The sequence below is a fragment of the Balearica regulorum genome, chromosome 1, assembly GCF_011004875.1.
Source record: "Balearica regulorum gibbericeps isolate bBalReg1 chromosome 1, bBalReg1.pri, whole genome shotgun sequence".
Classification (NCBI taxonomy): domain Eukaryota; kingdom Metazoa; phylum Chordata; class Aves; order Gruiformes; family Gruidae; genus Balearica; species Balearica regulorum.
Genome location: NC_046184.1, coordinates 130,228,806 through 130,246,303, shown reverse-complemented (window position 1 = coordinate 130,246,303; position 17,498 = coordinate 130,228,806). Strand labels below are relative to the sequence as shown.

The window sequence follows — 17,498 nt, the reverse complement described above, 5'->3', positions numbered from 1 at the left end:
ACATCTAAGTGTCATATCTGTGGACCAAAACTTGGTTGCATTCTCATTGTGTGCGTCTTCCTCTACCTGATTTGATTTATTGTGTTATGTAGGGTATGTGTCTGTATAGGTGGAATGGTTGAAGAATAAAGATCTCAGTTTCATATTTAACAGCATCTCTTTAAAAGGTGAATGTTTCATTGACATGTCACCGCGTTAGTCCGAGTAGATAAAATTGAGCTCTGCTTAGGGAAGCTTGGCTCATATCAAAATGATGAAAAGTTCTTTGTTCTGTCTGTGCTCAAAGCAAGATATTTTAAGCTATTTTAGATGCTGAAAACCAAAAGCAAATAACCACGCCTAAAAAATGCAGAGAACTCCTTAAATATCATATTTATATTCACTATGGAACCAAGCTGAAAATTGCCTTTTGTTTTCGGACATTGTAGGAGGTCTGCCTAGCCTTTGAGAGATGGAAATTCATCGTTCCTAAAAACAAGAACCTCATGGGCATACTCTTGCATTCACTCTTTCTTGAAGTTCTCAAGGAAAAGCAGTGACAAGATGAGGATTGACAGGGTTTCTGAAACTAAGCGTGCAATCTGATCAGTAATATCATTCAATAAATCTGATCTTCTTAAATGCTTGGAGACCTTCCTTACTTCATCCTGAAGATACCTATAGCTTTTAAACAAAAAGAACTGTATTGGCAGAACAATTCTCTTCACGTATTTGAAGTAAGGGGTTTTTGTTGATGCATAAATACTGCTCCTTGTCTTAAAGAAAAAGCACATCTTATTTCTGTGTTGTCAAAAGTATCTAAACATCATGGAAACAGATCCATTTAACCATGAGATTTTTGTAGCTGTTACTACATAACATCATTTTCTCAAAATTATGGAAGTTGCTGACTGCTGGCCTAGACTGTATCATGGTCTTCTGAAAGAGATGTGTGCTGCTGCCTTACAGGTGGATGTGCATGTTGTTGCACATCTGCAGATGGCTTGGCATTTGGGCACTTCTTAGGAAGGCTGTCTAATTTTAGGGTGCAGTTCCTGGGTCCCGATGAAGCTTGTCATGAAGAGTACTTCCCTGTTACTCCTTCCCCCCAGTGTTGGCATGTTAGCTGCTCCCTGTAAGGAAACCCACTGCCACCTTAAAGATAAGAAGGTGTCTTTTATTACCATTATTATTTTTCTTTGCTAGAGAGTCATTTAGTTAGGTGCCTTTAATACGGTATTTAGCAGCTACCAGACTGACTCACCTGACAGAAACCAGGACAGTTGTGCTCTCCTTGTGCCACTCGGGAATTAAATCAGGTTCTGTCTTTTTTATTGTTTTTCTCACATTAGGGAGTGAAGCAAGAGAAGAATGATGGAAATTCAAGTAATGATGAAACTTAATGACAATGCAGTAATAAATCCCAAAGCATATGAATGTTGCTGTTAGTGGTCGAGCTGGGTTTGGTGGTTTTTTTTAGATGCTCTAGACCTGCTTAGAAACTGAGACTTGCTGACGTGCGTTGCGTGTTCTGACCCCACGCAGGAGGCACCGTAGCTTTGCAGCGCAGGAGGATCTCTTGGAGAAAAATAAAAAAGTGTGCGTTTTCGAAGGGCAGAGGCCCTGCCCGCCCAGGGTTAGACTCGCAGGGCGGCCCCGGCCCCGCCGCGTCGCCCTGACTGAAATGCGCGGCCGTAGCCTCGAGGTGGCAGCACGGGATGCCGTTTCTCTGCCTCTCACAAAATGTCTAACGGGTAAAGGTACAAGCGGGGAAACTTTCTGTGTTTCCCGACTAACCTGCGGTCCACATACGAAATCCAGGGAAAAGCCCTCGGGCTTTGTTCAACGGCCGGCGTCCTGCCAAGCGTCTCCCCGGCGGCCGAGGCTCTGGGGCGCTCTGGCCTTGCTGCGGGCCGCACCTCCGCTCCCCCGGGAGCGCACAAGGCAGGGGGATAGCGGTGTGCGTGGAAGGACGCGTTGAAACGACCGGCACAATGTTATTTTAAAAATTCTGCGATTAGTAAAATTTATTTGACTTTTTTTTCAGTTTCTTGAGTGACCTCTTTTGCTTGCTAGGTAGTAAATGCTTTAATAATTCTGTTATTCAGGAACAAGTCCTGGAACTTACTTTTGTTATTTACTTCTATCACGCTAGGTTCATCAGCCTATTTTTAATGTTACATTTCTTTGTCATGCGTGCAGCCTTGCAGTTTTGGTGAAGTTGGAAAGCTTACCTGTGGTGCAGGTAATTCAATGGTAGCCCTGAAGATTTTCATATAGAGTAAGTCAGAGTCTTTTTGGTTTTTCTTGAAGTCACAGAAGAAGAAGAAGAGTTCAAAGAAGTTCACTGATTAATCTCATCCTATTCATTTAACAGTTACCAAAACCAGACATTTTTTCCCCCCACCCACCAGATAGTCCCTGTTTTGTTTACCAAGTAGAGTAATATGACCGGTGTGACCTGGTCCGAGAGGATAGCAGTTAGTGTGCTGAAATGGATTAATTGAACCAACTAACTGTTCCTGAAAGGAGATAATAGATAAAATAGATCCCAATTCCACAAGATAATTAATGTAGGCATGGTCTTTAAAAGCCTGATTTGTAGTCCCTTTGATTTCACTGGGACTGTTTGCACACCAGAAGTTAGATGGACACTTGAATCATCACAATATTTTTCCTGTTGTTTTCTCCAGCCAGAACAGCTAAGAAAGTTCAGAGTTAGGTGTGATTTAAATTCTTCCAGTGAATAACTTTTATTTTCTTCCCTGTTAAATTATTATCAAATGTCCAGATGCTTATTTGCTGTCACTGGTTTTGACTGAATATTGGAAAGCTGCAGTTGTCTGAAAACCAGGATTTATCTCTTTTTATCTTTTATTTAGTGAACTACTTTGCTCTATATTTGCCTTTTGGGAAATGACCAAAGATAGTTTTCTAGCTGAACTTCAGTGGCATCTGTATTGGAAAGTTGCAAGTTTTTTCATTCCACTTCTGAACTCAGAGTAAACTGGGAATTTTTGTTAGTATTCACCAACAGTATCTTATTTCCAACCTACTGCATACTTAGTTGGGGTTTTTTTGCAAAATCTTAATACTAAACTCAAATCTCCTTTCTAAACCTTTTATCTACTACCTGTGTGTTGCAGAACATACTCTTTGTTTTCTAAAACTGCAAATATATTACCAACCCTTTAAAAAGAGAAAAAAAAAAACAAACCCTAAACCCCACAGTCTTTTGGGGGAGTATCATATGTATTAGAGTGCAAAATAAGCTGTTAGCAATGTTTTTTGCTTTGTTTGCTCTTCCTTTTAATGGATAGTAGAGAACTGTATTAAAAGTTTACGAACCTCTTGAAGGTGAATTGTTACCCTTATGCATTGACATTTGTTTCTTTTGATAAAATGAAAATTAGGAAGATTGATTAAATTTTAGTGAAAACCCTATTCTGTCAAGAACCAAATAAACTTATTTGGCAATGGAATTTTTCCTTGTCCTTGAATTTGTTTTATGATTGCAAAATAGGAATTCAGTAAAGTCACACATACCAATTTTTTTTATATAAAGACAATCTGTATCTGCCTGTATAACACAACTGTTTTATATGTGCAATAATATTTGTCAAGTTTCACTGAATACTGTTCCCAAACATTGTCTATAAGTCTCCCGGTAGTGTATTATGAGGTTAAGAAGCACTGTAAAATCTAGCTTCACTTTCTGTTTGTAATCTTCCTTGCTCTTTCTATAGTAATTATTACATTTGTTACTGAAATTTGCCTAAGGTATGGGTTAATACATAGTAATGTGTTACTTGGCTTAATTAGTCTCCTTTAAAAATATCTTTTAAAGTGCTTCTCTTCCATTTTTTCTTCTTAATAATAAAGTAAGCCATAGTTTTCTGAACATTTTCTTCTACATGCTCATTCAATTTTTTAATTTTTTTTCTAGCATGTAGTATTTGCTACAGTTAACAAAAAAACCCCCTTTAAATGGGATGCATGGACTTTTAAAAGGTTGCGTATGACAAAGAATGACAAAACCCGTGGATTTTGTTAAGTTTACTTTGGCAGTCTTATTCCTAGGGCAGTGAACTTCGTGCGTGCTTGCTTATTTACTTATTTGTGATTGAATCAGTATTTTTAGGATCTCTTTTGTGTATTTATTTGTTTAAAATCTTGAGTTCTGGCAATCAAAAATAAAGCATTTTGTCTCCAGCGCTGCCATTTTAAATGCTGCTGCTGAATTTTAACCACTGCATTAGATTGAAACCTACATGCTGTTAACCACTGAGCCAAAATGAAATCGACCACTGCATTGAAATCAGAGTTGGCAGTTGTATACGGACTTGAAGGAGTTGGTAATAGCAGTGCACCCGCGTTTCTTAATGGGGTTTTTATTCTCTGTTTTCAGTTTCAATGGTGCCATTTTGATTTAAAGACTGTTTCTTAATAACGATGCACATTTTTATTGAAATATTTTCAATGTAACTTAAGAAGAAAATAACAATAAAGTCATCCGTTAGGAGTGGTTTCCTCAGAAACAAAATGTTCTGTTGCGTACTCCCATGATAGTGCAGTGTGCTTGTTTTATTTATAAAGCAATCTTGCATAAGAAGATAAGTAAGAATATTTCTTCATCGTTCGTGAACCTTTGTTTGTGGTTAAAAATTGTAAAATGTATTTGTGTTTTATAGAGGAAGTTTTGCTAAGGAGAGATTTTCAGCTTCTGAATTTACATTTTGTAACTTTCTTTTGAATCTGCTTCACCAAGCATACGAAAAATGAGCCTCCTTGCATGGTTGACCTCTTAGTCTTTTGAAATTTTTGTTTCTTATTAATAGGACTGGATCCCTCCCAATTCAGAGTCCATCACCATTACCATAAAGATGAGGAGAATGATGCCTTGGTTGGTGGCCCAGCTCAGCTCACTGATGAGGAGAAATATAGGGATTGTGAAAGATTCAAGTTTTGCTGCCTCAAATGCGGAACAGAAAATATTTATGACAATGTCTTCGATGGTTCGGTTAGTTGGGGTTTTTTTTTCTCTTTCATTTCTGTTTATCAGTGAGGGAGAAAAACACTTGTCGAGAGAATGGCTTTTCAGATAGGATTCATATGATGTAGGAGAAGATACCATATTGTTTGAGTCCTGCTATTTATAGCTTTGGAACCGAAATTTGCTGATAGGATAGTGCTGAAATACTTTTCCCGTTTTTGCATTTCAGCTGTGTCGTCTAGCAGAACATACGAGATTATCTGTCTTCATTAATCTGTTTGCCCACAGACGTGAATGGTTGTTGCTGTAATTTTTTAAGGAATCCTTATCGTAACACCTTAGTAACTTCCAGTTCTCTATTTAATGAAACTTTCATATAATAATGGCAGTTTCTTATCCTAAATCATATTAATTGGAACAACATGTTTTTGAAACTTGTGTTTATCTTGCTACATCCCACCTCCCTTCTTGACAGTAAGGTTTTTCGGTGTTATCTTTCCTTCTGTCTTTGTGTATTGAACATAAAAAGTCATAGGGGTGCATTCTTGTTGAGAAGTTCTGCCAAAAAATGTATCTCTGACCTTGGATTGTAACTTGAAATAGGGCCAAGTATTTAACTCTACAGCAATGTTATGTATGTATTAGTCATTGGCAAATTAGCGAGCTTCAGAGTAGTGAAAACCTTGAAACTGAAAGCAAATAAATCTTTTATCTAAATTAAAAGTAATTATTTTAAGTTAATTTGGACAAACAGCAGATGTTTTGCATTTTTTTGAATCAAAATAAAGCAGTCTTTGGAAGCAAGTAAGAGGAAAAGACACACAAATTGAGTGATACTTTGTGAATCCTTGACTTTTGTTCGTTACAGCTGTAAATAAGATAGTTAATTGCATGTAGGCTTGACAACTTGCAGATGGGCTAGCTGGAGAGAGGTGGATGTCAGACTTAACACACACCAAAAAAAGCGAAAAAACCCATCAAACAACAGAAGAAACCTTTAAACTAAGAAAAAAAAAATCCCAAAAGAACCCTCTCTTCCATTTGGAATCATTTAGTGTTGTGGGTGGGGATTTAGCCAAGATGGCTCACGAAAGCTAAGTCTTACCTTGAAAGAAAGTTTTCTAAAAAGTTGCATAACTGTCTAGCCTACCAGGTTCTTATTTTAATGAGAATTCTACCAACTTAAATTAAGCTGTACTGCATCACTTCCAGGTTCTGAAATTTTAATGTCAGTGTTCAGAAAGTTTTGAAAGGGGAATGAGATGGTGTAAAATTGCAAGAGCTATTCTTTGCACTTGGTGAAAATAAAAGATGATCATGTCATTCTTGTTTAATAAGGTTTGTCTCTACAGCCTGTTGGTAATTTCATACTTGGTAATCTATAAGGTTGACACCAATGTTCTGATTAGTGGGTTTGGGCAGAACTTTGATGTACCTGATAAAACAACAAACCTGTGTTGTTTGCGGGGAGATAAGGGAGCGTGATTTGTCCACAGATTAATTTTTTTTTTTTACTCAACATCATTTTTTGAACGATTAACATTGTAGCAGGTGAAGAAGCATGTTCTCCAAAAGACCTTTCGTTAAGAGGAGAATGAGAAAACTGGATGTTGGAGAACTCTTTATATGGGTGTGGCCAACTGTGATGGGAGGAAAGAAGGCCTAGATATTAGAGGCTCTTTAAGACTATTATTTTTTTAAAATATGTATTATGTCTGAACTCCTGTGATAACTTCTGCTACCATCATCTGTTGTAATGACGCATGGTGGTTTTACACTTCCATTTTCAGGGGCGATTTATTGAACCCAGCTTGCTAAGGTGCAGTAAGACTGAATGTGAAGAGCCTCCTTTCACCTATGTGGTTCAAATGAACAACAAATTATTGTTGGATATTAGACGCTACCTCAGAAAATACTATAATGTAAGTATTCAGAAAATATTCTGCCACATTGAGTTTTCTAAGTGGTGCTGAGTTTTTAGTGACTGTCATGTTACTTTTTTTCTTTAGTCCAAGGTAATAGCATGCAATGTCAAAACCCAACTTTATGAAAATAAAACAATCAGTTAATGATTTCAAAGGCTAATTTAGAATGTTTGTTTCCTCAGTTCAGTCTTAAGTCAATTTAAATTTTTGTAACTGTGTGTCAGTATTATTACAGATGTAGTAGCTGTCTGTGGTCCAGATTATTAGATGAAAAAGTGCAGAGTGTTGATTATCTTAATGCTTTTGAGAAAATCTATGAAGCCTATCAAATATGCAGATATCAGTTTCTCATGTAATGGAAATCTGATTCTCTTTTCTCCAACCTGAATTGATGTATATTGTGTTACATTGTGAAAAGGAAAACTGAATGTAGCTCTGTAAAAATTCTTTGAAGGACAATAGGAAGGGAAAAACTATGAATTTTTCTTCGTAGTGATTAGAGGGGGAAAAAAGAGGAGAAAGATGGGTAGTTAATGAATTTGATATAATTCTTGGCGGGGGGGGGGGGTGTCACACACAGTGCAAGAAATCCAAAGTGCCAGCAGTAGTGGTTGGCTTTGTATGGCATTGTGGGGGGAAAAAAAGAAAAAAAAAAAGTGTAATATTTGAAATTCCGATCTTTGCACTGTCCAAGGTGATGACTTGTTACGAAAAAAACCCACCTTGATTTTTAAATTATATCAATATGTTTTGCATCTCTAATATGCTAGAAGCATCATATTTTGTGAGTTGACAGCTAGCTGATCTCTTCAAATTTTCATAGATCTTCTCATCCTATTGCCTGCTTGCCTTTTTTTGGTTGTCCAACATTGCCTGTTTTCACAGCTTCAGGACAGACATCAGTTTTGAAGGTGCTCATAACCTTTGATACACTCAAAACCATAAATTGTTTTTGAAAATTTGGCCTGTAAATGAATGCCTTAGCTAATTTGTGATGTGTTTTCTTAAGTATTACAAAATACTTTTGCAGGCAGCAGCTACAACGCTAAGAATTACCGTTATACTTTAAGTGTGCGTTTTGTGTTATCTTTCTTCTGTATGAGTTCTTATTGCAATTGTAGGTAAGTGTTTTCTAAGCTCATCTGGAAATCTAATATTTTCTGAATGTGTAAATACTTCTTTTGAAGGTCTTTGCATCAAAAGGAGCACAAAACTTTCTTAAACTATTTAAATTCAGGCAGTATTTCACAAGGTAGGGATGGATTGTTCCTTTCCATTGGAGAGAGGTGACTTGGACAGGTGCAGTTAGCGAAATGCAAGATCTCATTTTATTGCAAAGTCCAACTGGCTGCAAAATTACTGCTCAATTGATAGTACTATACATATTAAATTTACAATGTATTATTAAGTAATATGCCAAAGTATTGTCTTTACACAGACTGCTTTTGTATAGAAGTTGCTTCTGATTAACTGTTTTAGATTTAATGTATGTACATTATGCTAATACATGATACCACATGCTAAGTAATTTCTGGCATATAAAGTGCTAGAAAACACGTGTATAAGATATGCAGTAGTAAACTGGATGAATGAAGGAAGATAAATTTAAGGGCAGGAAAAACTCTTACTACTGATAAGAACAAAAAATGGTGTGATATTTTACTCTGTTCTCTTTCTTTTTTTTTTTTTTTTAAGACCAAGCTGTGAACCAAACTGTGAAATGTTTGACTATTGAACAATGCAATTTGCTTACATTTTATTAAAATCTATTAAGTATCATATTACATGGTATATAGGATAATGAAGTGTCCTTCAAAAGGAATTTATTTGTCCTTGTAAGTGAAAGCTTTATAAACTCACTTTTTAAGTACTGAGAATTTACTTTTAACCAGTCAGCTATAATAATAAGGTTTAAAACTACTTATTGACTGTGGAATGCTCTCAGACTCTGGAAATGCAAGATTATTTTATTGTAAAAAGTAATTTCCAAATTGCACAATAATTTTCATTTTAAAAAAGAGCTTTCCCCAGAGTTGGGCAAGTAAACTTTTTGTCCTGTTAGCGCTTAGAAAATCAGATGCTGTGAGTTTTAGTTTATTCCTTTCATCAAGTACTTGTAGTGACTATATAACAGCTGGAGTTGAAATTCATCAAATGGGTGTTTGCACTAATATATATAATCCTATAAGCTATAAAGACACATTCAGGAGTAGTATGGCAAAGAACTGTCGGAACAAAACATTTGATGAAACTTTGAGATGCTTATTTAAGTCTCCTATTGTAGTGGTTGCATCTGAAAGGTGCAGGCAGGAATATCAATTTAAAATAGACAAATATATTGTCTGACTGTCACTCCATTAATTTTTTATTTTATTTTTAGATATTATTGTTGTTGGTGTATTGGTCAAATGGCAAATAATACAAAAACATAAAATGCAAAAATGAATTTTTTAACCTTTAAAATAATGAGCTACCTTTTATGAAGACAGCCCTATAAAGAGCCTTTCAGCTTGATCACCAGCTTGCTGAAATGAATAAGGCTACTTGTTTTCAGTGAGCTTTGAATCAGATTTTTTAAAGGTATTTAAGATCATTGCGTGTTGTTTCCTTTAGTCTATGGAAATGCTTTTATATGTGGCTGTGTAAATTCAGGCACGGGGGAGTGCCATAAAATCTAAAAATGGAAAAATCTACTTGCCCTTTTTGGTGCATGAAACTGATAAATAAATAAATACAATAGTGATATACTTCTTTCCTTTAAAAAGATGCAAATGTAAGAGCATAAATAGAGTTTTGTAAGCCTCCTACAATCTTGTAAGCCTTGTTTTTGTAAATTACTCACCTTTATATAAAATTTTGTTTCCACAATCATTTTTTGCTATTAAACCTTGAAGTGTTTTATATCCGTCTTCCAAAACATATCTACCATTGCTCCACTATTTATGGATTTCTTAATGGTATTAACAATGTCAATTTTGATGATCTTACTCCTAACTGTAAATATATCTAAAAAAATTACATGCAAAGATTTTATTTCTTTTCAGAAATGCATTATTCCATGAGAGATTGATCCTGTTGTGTGCTTTTTTTTTGTTTTTAATTCTGCTTCAGAAGAGCAAATAGATGAAAAGAGAGAGAAACGCTAGCTAATCTAAATTGGGAAATGAAGAGGGCTTTTTTAAGCATGAAAATTTCATCATCTTGTCAGCTGGCAGAATGCCTGCTGTGTGGATTCACAAAGGCTAAGAATTACACTTTCATGAAATTTTCCTCACTAACTGCCCTGGTTAATTTGAAAGATAACCCACTGTTCTAATTCATTCCTCAATTGGGCGGTGCAGGTTTTATCTTTGATCTGACAAAGCATTTGTGTTAATCGTTTTGGCCCTCTACTAGACACTCTTGGGATTGTGCTTTTACAATAAATGTGTCTGTGATAGCTCTTTAGTCTATTATACTTACAATAGATCCATAGAACTGGTAATTAATTCTGTACTGCTTTGGAAATGGGGAAGAATAGGTGTAGCTCTGTCAAGTGCTGCTGGGAAGTTTGTTTAGCTAGTTCATTTTTGAAGTGTTACCCTCAGCCATCAGTGAAACATCCATGCTAGGGAATGGGTGAAGGCTGAAATATGCAAGCATAAATGGAAAAACTGACCAACTTTTGTGCATGAGGAGGGTGTCGTTTCATTTATAGTAAGTGGATCTAATTATTGTGGTGGAAACTGTTTTGTGTTTCCCACTGGAATATACAAATGCTCATTTTTGAGCACTTGGTAAATAAATGCCAACTCTTAGATCCCCTTGTTAAAAGCCCTGTAAAAATCAGTATTCACATCTGTAAAATGAATCCCATATCTTACTCCGCTGTTGAGGTGTTAGTTTTGCCAACTAAAAAAAACTGAATAAAAAACCCCCAACATATTGGTATATGCCACTTGAGCAGTAGCAAAATTCATACTGAACTGGTTGGACTGGGAAGCTGTTGTCCCTGAAGCAGCAGGTTTTTAATCTTGCTTTTAAATATACACCTGTGGTGGTAGTAGGAGTATACTTATAGGCTAAAACCTGTTTTTATATAGATACTCTTTATATGCTGTCTAGTTAATAGTGTATGGCATCTTTAGATTTTTTAATGTTTTTCAAAATGCATAAAATGATGCAAAACTTAAAAGGGTTTTTAAAAAATATTGAAAAAAATCTTGGTCCAACCTGTATTGCACTGGGGTTTTTTACAGTCTTTTTCTACTGGACCATTCTAACCCACAGACAGAAGTGAGTTTGAAGGCTATTGAACACTGCTAAATAACTTTATACTGTTCAGCTGTGAAAATTCAGTGTTCAATAGCCCTCAAAATTTCTCATTTCTTACCTGTGGTGGGGTGGTCTACTGCTTGCACATTAGGTCGCAGTATAAAAGCACGTTGGTACACTTTTCAAGATTTTTGAATTATTATTTTATATATATAAATATTGTTGTTCTGACTATTGTATATGTGTTCTTGGGTTTTGCATTAGTATTTTGCACACTTAAAAAGGTAAAAGATTTATAAACAAGATATAATATTATAAGAGGCAATAGCGTTCACACAGGTTTTTGGATTGCATGGCATATAAGCTTAAGAGAACAAAGATGACAGGGCTCGTTGTGAACCTGGAATCTCCCACACTTCAATCAAGTGTATTGCCAACAACCCACAGGTGTACACCACATGAACAGGTGAAAAATGATTGTAGATGATGGTGATGACTTTTGTAATCATGTTCTCGCAACAGTCGTGTACTGAAAGCTTTCTTGTTTGATGGGTGGGTAGGCGTAAGAAGTTTCATTGGTGTGAGGGAAAGGTGCTTGGGTAGTGGCAGTAGTACACTATTTTATTTATTGTTGTGCTAATCATACTAGAAGTATACGAGCATGTGATAAAGAGTAGGTAGGGCCAGAGAATAGAAGGAATTGTGACACCAGCTGATGTGCTAGGCACAATCAGATAGCTAGACTTTGCCATCAAATTAACTCCAGTGATTATTTTGAGTCCTTCCTGTTTGTACGGAAAATGGGTTTCTGAGTCTTTTCCAAGTATGAACTTGTATCACTGTCATTGTGGTTTATACATACAGAAACCGAGACATTTATTTTTAGTACTGAAAGCTTCCAAGTCAAGGCAGAATGGAAAGCAATTGGAATGAAAGATAAAAGATTAATGTGATTCCATTCACAGTTTACTGGGGACCTGAGAGAGGGAAGGGAGGCTGCCACCAGATTATCAAGAGTTTTCTCCTCCCCTTCACAGTAGCATTTGCTGATTCTTTTCTTGATTGAGGTTGAGAAATGGATTGTATTTGGAATCATGTTTTGGTTAACCAGGAGGAAATTAGAAATATCTTGATTATTGAACAGAGCAGTCGGTATTCTACTATATGAAAGAGTGTTGTGGTTTAACCCAGCAGGGAGCTAAAGCAACCACACAGCCATTTGCTCACTCCCCCCTTGCCAGTGGGATGGGGGAGAGAATTGAAAAGGGGGGGGGGGGGGGGTAAAACTTGTGGATTGAGATAAAGACAGTCTAATAGGACAGAAAAGGAAGATGATGATGATGATAAAAGAATATACAAAACAAGTGATGCACAGCACAATTGCTCACCACCTGAAGCTGATACTCAGCTAGTTCTTGAGCCGAACTGCCTCCAGACCCCCACCCCCTCAGTTATATACGAAGCATGATGTTGTATGGTATGGTGTAGCCCTTTGGCCAGGTCAGCTGTCCTGGCTGTGCCCCCTCCCAGCTTCTTGGGTGCCCCCTGCCTTTGCATTGGCAGGGCAGTATGAGAAGTTGAAAAGTCCTTGACTACTTGGCAACAGCTAAAAAACGTGTGTTATCAGCATTATTCTCATCCTAAATCCAAAACACAGCACTATACCAGCTACTATCTCAGCTGAAACCAGGATAAAGCGTTATGCATCTGTCTTTCTTACACAATTTATGTTTATTGAATAAAAAAAGATAACCCTTTGGTCACTGTGTGTAGTGCATTTTGGGGGTGAGTAAGCAGTTATTTGTCACAGCACTCATAGTGTCTATTAACTGGAATTGATTCACTTATTACTGCAACTTCTCCATGATCTGCCCTGTAAAGGAATTGTTTGGTTTAGACTTACAGCATCAATATGATTTTTAGTGAAGTGTTTCAAAGTAATGATCAATATGTCTTTACAAAGGCTTTAACTCTCTTCATTGGATTTTACTAGCCATGACAGACATGCATCCATCTCACTGATGGCTGAGTGAGGCTGAGCGTGACTCTGTGCACTCTGAATTTTAGCTGCTGAGAATGAGTGAACATAAGCAAAGTAGCAGAATCTGTTTACTGTTGATACTTCCTATTGCTTAGTCCACAGTCTGGTACCTTGCCAGAGAAGACTTAATCACAGTAGATATCTCTCTGAGCTCTTTGTAGAAAAGGCTCCCCAGGCTGGCCACTGCATGGAACAGGTTCTAAGAAATGGGAATTGCTTCAGGAGAGTAAAACTAACTTTGTTATTTCCTCTGTAGGTAGAATACAGGAATGTAAGGGCTTATTATCAGAATAATTTGTCTGCTTGGGCTTTTAAATGGCAGTATTGTGAAGATCATGTTACAGGAAGTGTGCCCAGAGGTAAATATGGTCATGGCTATGATTGCCACCAAGTGTGTAATGTTTACCTAGGTGATTGAATCACTCATCTAATAACAAGATGTTGCTGTCTTCAGAGGATTACAGAAAGCACTGTCTTTGAAGGTACTCTGTTGGAACTGATCTGTTGCCCTGGTCAAAACAATGATAAATTTTGGCAACAGTCAGAGAGCACGTTTGTGCTGCAATATAGAGGTATGGTTGCAGCTCTGTGTATGTGATCTGGTTTTAAACTAACTACAAAGTATGTAGTTTTGGTGTACCAGGAGCAGCATTTGTTACGAGATTCCGTAGCCAACAATTTAAAATCTTAGGCAAATCTCTGCAGCCTATGGAGAGGTCTGCCACAACTGTGCAATAGTGCCTGAGCAAGCTACTTTGAGAGGGAGTGAGCAAATGTGCCCTCGTTTAGACACCTTGGATTGACAGAAGTGCTATGGATGCCATATAGGATTTGCTTTTGCTGAGACTATTTTAATAAAGTCATGAATCACAAGAGGATTTATAACAAATTACTGATCTTGAAAGGATCAATGTTCATCCTTTTTCTTTATACAGTAGTTTTAGAGAGCCATTTTAAATCTGTTTAGTTTTTTGTTATGTTTGATTTAAAATTTTTGATGGAAAAGGACTACACTAGTCTCTAATTAGAAACATTACAAGAAGCAGAAGTCCAGGTAAACTAATTAAGGCTTAAAGTAAGTTTTAGTGGAATTTTGATACAGTTGATGCCTTATACTGTAATAACTTGGAACAACAAATTATTGAAATATCAAACCAGATTAAGTCTGTATTATTCTACAGAAACTTTTAATAGCGAACACATTATATCCGACTTGCTAGGAGATGACACAAGTCAGCAAGGTCTGTTGGCCTTGAATACTTGATGCTGGTTTATGTATGCGTAACTGGCAATGCTTACAGTTCTCAAGCAGTTTGCGTCCCTCAGGAGAACCAAAGTTAAAATCTGAAGCTGAAGAGACCACGTTTTCACTGGACATGGTTCTTACCACAATGATAAGTTTGTTTGATGTTCATGAACTAAAAGCAATGTGGTTATTAGAAATGTTTTCTTAGAAGTCACTGATAATACATAAATCTATGGCCCAATGCTGATTTTAGAAAATGAAAATGACTTGCTTTAAGTCTGTTTTTAAAAAACTAAAGTGGGTCCATCTGTGGTAATTCAGAGTTGAATGGAGATATAAAAGAACAAAATATGGAATGTTTTGTAGTAATTGTAAGACATCTAAGTTACCTATCCTAAAGTTTCTTCGTCTTTATTATGACCCTGCCTTCAGCTTTAAAAGAAAGCTTAAAATAAATTCAAAAGTATTTGGGAAACTAAAATATTTTTTACACAGTTACCTTCTTTTGTAAATATTTTTGTTTGATGCTGTCTTTCGTTGTCCACGTTCCTGAAGATAATTGAATAGGAAAATCATGGGGATTGGGAGGCAGCAGAGGGCATACACAAAAAACTCCCTGTATGTTTTCCTTAGCGTGCTTTTCCTTGGATAGTGGGAATGGGTCTTGCAGGTGTTTATTTTTTCCTACCCTTAGATGTTGAAAGAATTATTTTCATTTTCTGGTTTAAAGCAGTTAAAATTATCAAAAAAATATTTCCAGCAATGTTTAGTCACTGCTCCATTTCTTGGTAAAATACTGTTAGAAAAATTAAATAAAGTGCAACAGAAGTGATTTCAGTATTCAAAATCTCATCATATAGAAGCTTTGTAGTTAGAAGGTTATTTCAAAAACTTATTCAACTTCATTTAAACAGCTATTTAGTTCTTGATGTTATTTAGTATTTGGTGCAACAAGAGAAAAATCAATGAATGCGTAAGCGTTCAAGGACCAAGCAGATCAAACGGGTAGTTCAGACCTTTCAGCTTGGTTCCTGGAAGTGAGTCATATACATGGAAAAAAACCCTCAGAGCAATCAGTCTGGGCAGCACTATTTAGCTTAACTCCTCTGCCTTTGTGTCTTCATTCATGTACCTAGGATGGGGAATGCAACCCCCTAGCTGAATGAGACTTCTAGGGAACTATGAATTTTTCTTGTACAGTGGCCAAGAGAAGTCTAAGCACTACCAGCGATAAGGCAACAAATTGTCTATAAGATTTCCTATATCCTAGCAGACACCAGGGTCAATTCTAGCAGCCTGTGCTGTGTTAGAGTTGACGTTTGTTTCTCCTCTTGACTCATGAAACCTTACTTCTACAGGTTTATTCAAGAGAAACAGTTGTAAGAGCCAGTGAAGTTTTGAATCATCTGAGATTAAAGAGAGATGTTACTTCATTTTAAGTGAGAATATTCCTATTTTCAGGAAGAAATGGCATTGTATTAGACATTGCTTCGCAGGAGAGTTTTGCAGTTGTTTCACTGTGTCTTGTTCAGGAGTCAAGGTCTTGTAATTGCTACACAGTCTTTATTTTCTACAGAATGCCAGATTTGTACAGATTTCCTTCAGTGGATATATGCAAGTGAATAATTATTTATTTTTTGTAGTCCCCAGGCATTAAGTAGACTTTGTATGCCTACATTGGGAGGTAGTATGATTTGAGTGTAGAACCTTATTCCAATGTGTAGTCAGATAGTAAAGCTGTGATCTAAAACAAGTGTTGGCCAGTATGTAAGCCCCTATGTGTAGGTCTCTGTAAAGAGTCCTTGAAGTTTCTCAGTCTCTATTACTTTTATTTATATGGATATGGGGGTTTTTGGTACTGTCTTTTTTTTTTTTTGCAAATTGAGCCTGGTGGATTGGTAAGTCTGCCTGTGCTTTAGTCCTGTGTGTTCTGTGATGGCATGCTATTTTAAAGGGCCTTTTCTTGCTAAGGATGAATTTCCCCTCCTTACTTCTACGCCATGCTGAAGATTATTGTCTCTTCAGTCTGCCCACAGCTGCAGCATCCTTTAAGAGGGAGGAAAAAAAAAAAGCTGTGTAATCCTGCTAAAACTGTTACAGCAGCTAAATGACAGTCTTGTTCACTTTCTTTTATCTGAATTGTTTCAACTATCCAAGTATCTTCAGCCTAGTAGATTGTGTTAGACTTTGAATTCACAAATGTATGAGAGAAACATTTCTGAGGTTTTCCAAAGGTGTACCAGATTTCTACATGAAAAATAGGGCTCCACAGAATTTGAGAAGTAGATGTTTTCCTTTTCTCTTGAACAAAATCATTATCTTTGTAAGTGGCATCTGCGAGAGAGGCATCAAAAATCCATGACTATCAGTAAAGATGTCCAGATAGAAATGTTTATGCAGTGACTGAACTCATTCCATCTGAAAATTAAAATCTCAGTTTCAGAATTGTATCAGATACTTTAAATGTCTTGCATCTTTATCTTCAACCTCTTATGGAACGGTGTAAACAAAGTGTTGATGTTTGAAGATTGATTCGTTTTTTATACTGGACCAGAAAGCAATACTTCTTTTTGTCTTGTCTTTTTTTTCCTTTCTATATTGGTGGCTACAGTTCAAATGTGGAAAAGAAGAAAGTACGAACTCCAAAACTGATTTCTTTAATTAATACACCCACTCAACAGTAATATCATCCCAGGGATTTATTTAATTGGCATTTTTCTTGTGTTCATTTTTCCTTTATCACTTGTCACACCCTTTGAAGATTATAGGCACATACATGCTGGACAATTTTTGTAATAATATGCTTTCTTTTCCTAATGAAAATACGATCAGCATAGCAGTGTTCTTCCCTTTCTCCCCATTTGATGTAAGTTTCTGTATTAATGCCTTCCATTTGGATTATGAATATTTTTAATGTCTTTTTTAAGATGTTCGCATTAGCAACATTTAATTTCTGCACTCTGCCATGGATGTGAAGTATTGAACATTGTGCATATTTTACAGTTGTTATGTCTTTATTATTGTTTAAATTTTTAGAAGTTACTAGATTTGGAAGAATTA

At 36.4% G+C, this 17,498-nt stretch overlaps 1 protein-coding gene across 3 annotated transcripts in view; it reads left to right on the top strand.

Annotated features, from left to right (window-relative positions):
- Positions 1–17,498, top strand: part of POLA1 (DNA polymerase alpha 1, catalytic subunit) — a 215,044-nt gene that overhangs the window by 89,835 nt on the left and 107,711 nt on the right. For 2 of the 3 annotated variants that reach the window (XM_075774829.1, XM_075774819.1), the window contains exons 33-34: positions 4,818–4,999; positions 6,763–6,894. In XM_075774829.1, coding sequence (XP_075630944.1) covers positions 4,818–4,999; positions 6,763–6,894 — 314 coding nt within the window. Of the gene's footprint in view, positions 1–1,331; positions 1,455–4,817; positions 5,000–6,762; positions 6,895–17,498 lie in introns of those variants that run through there. The other variant, XM_075774839.1, reaches the window with a different exon arrangement.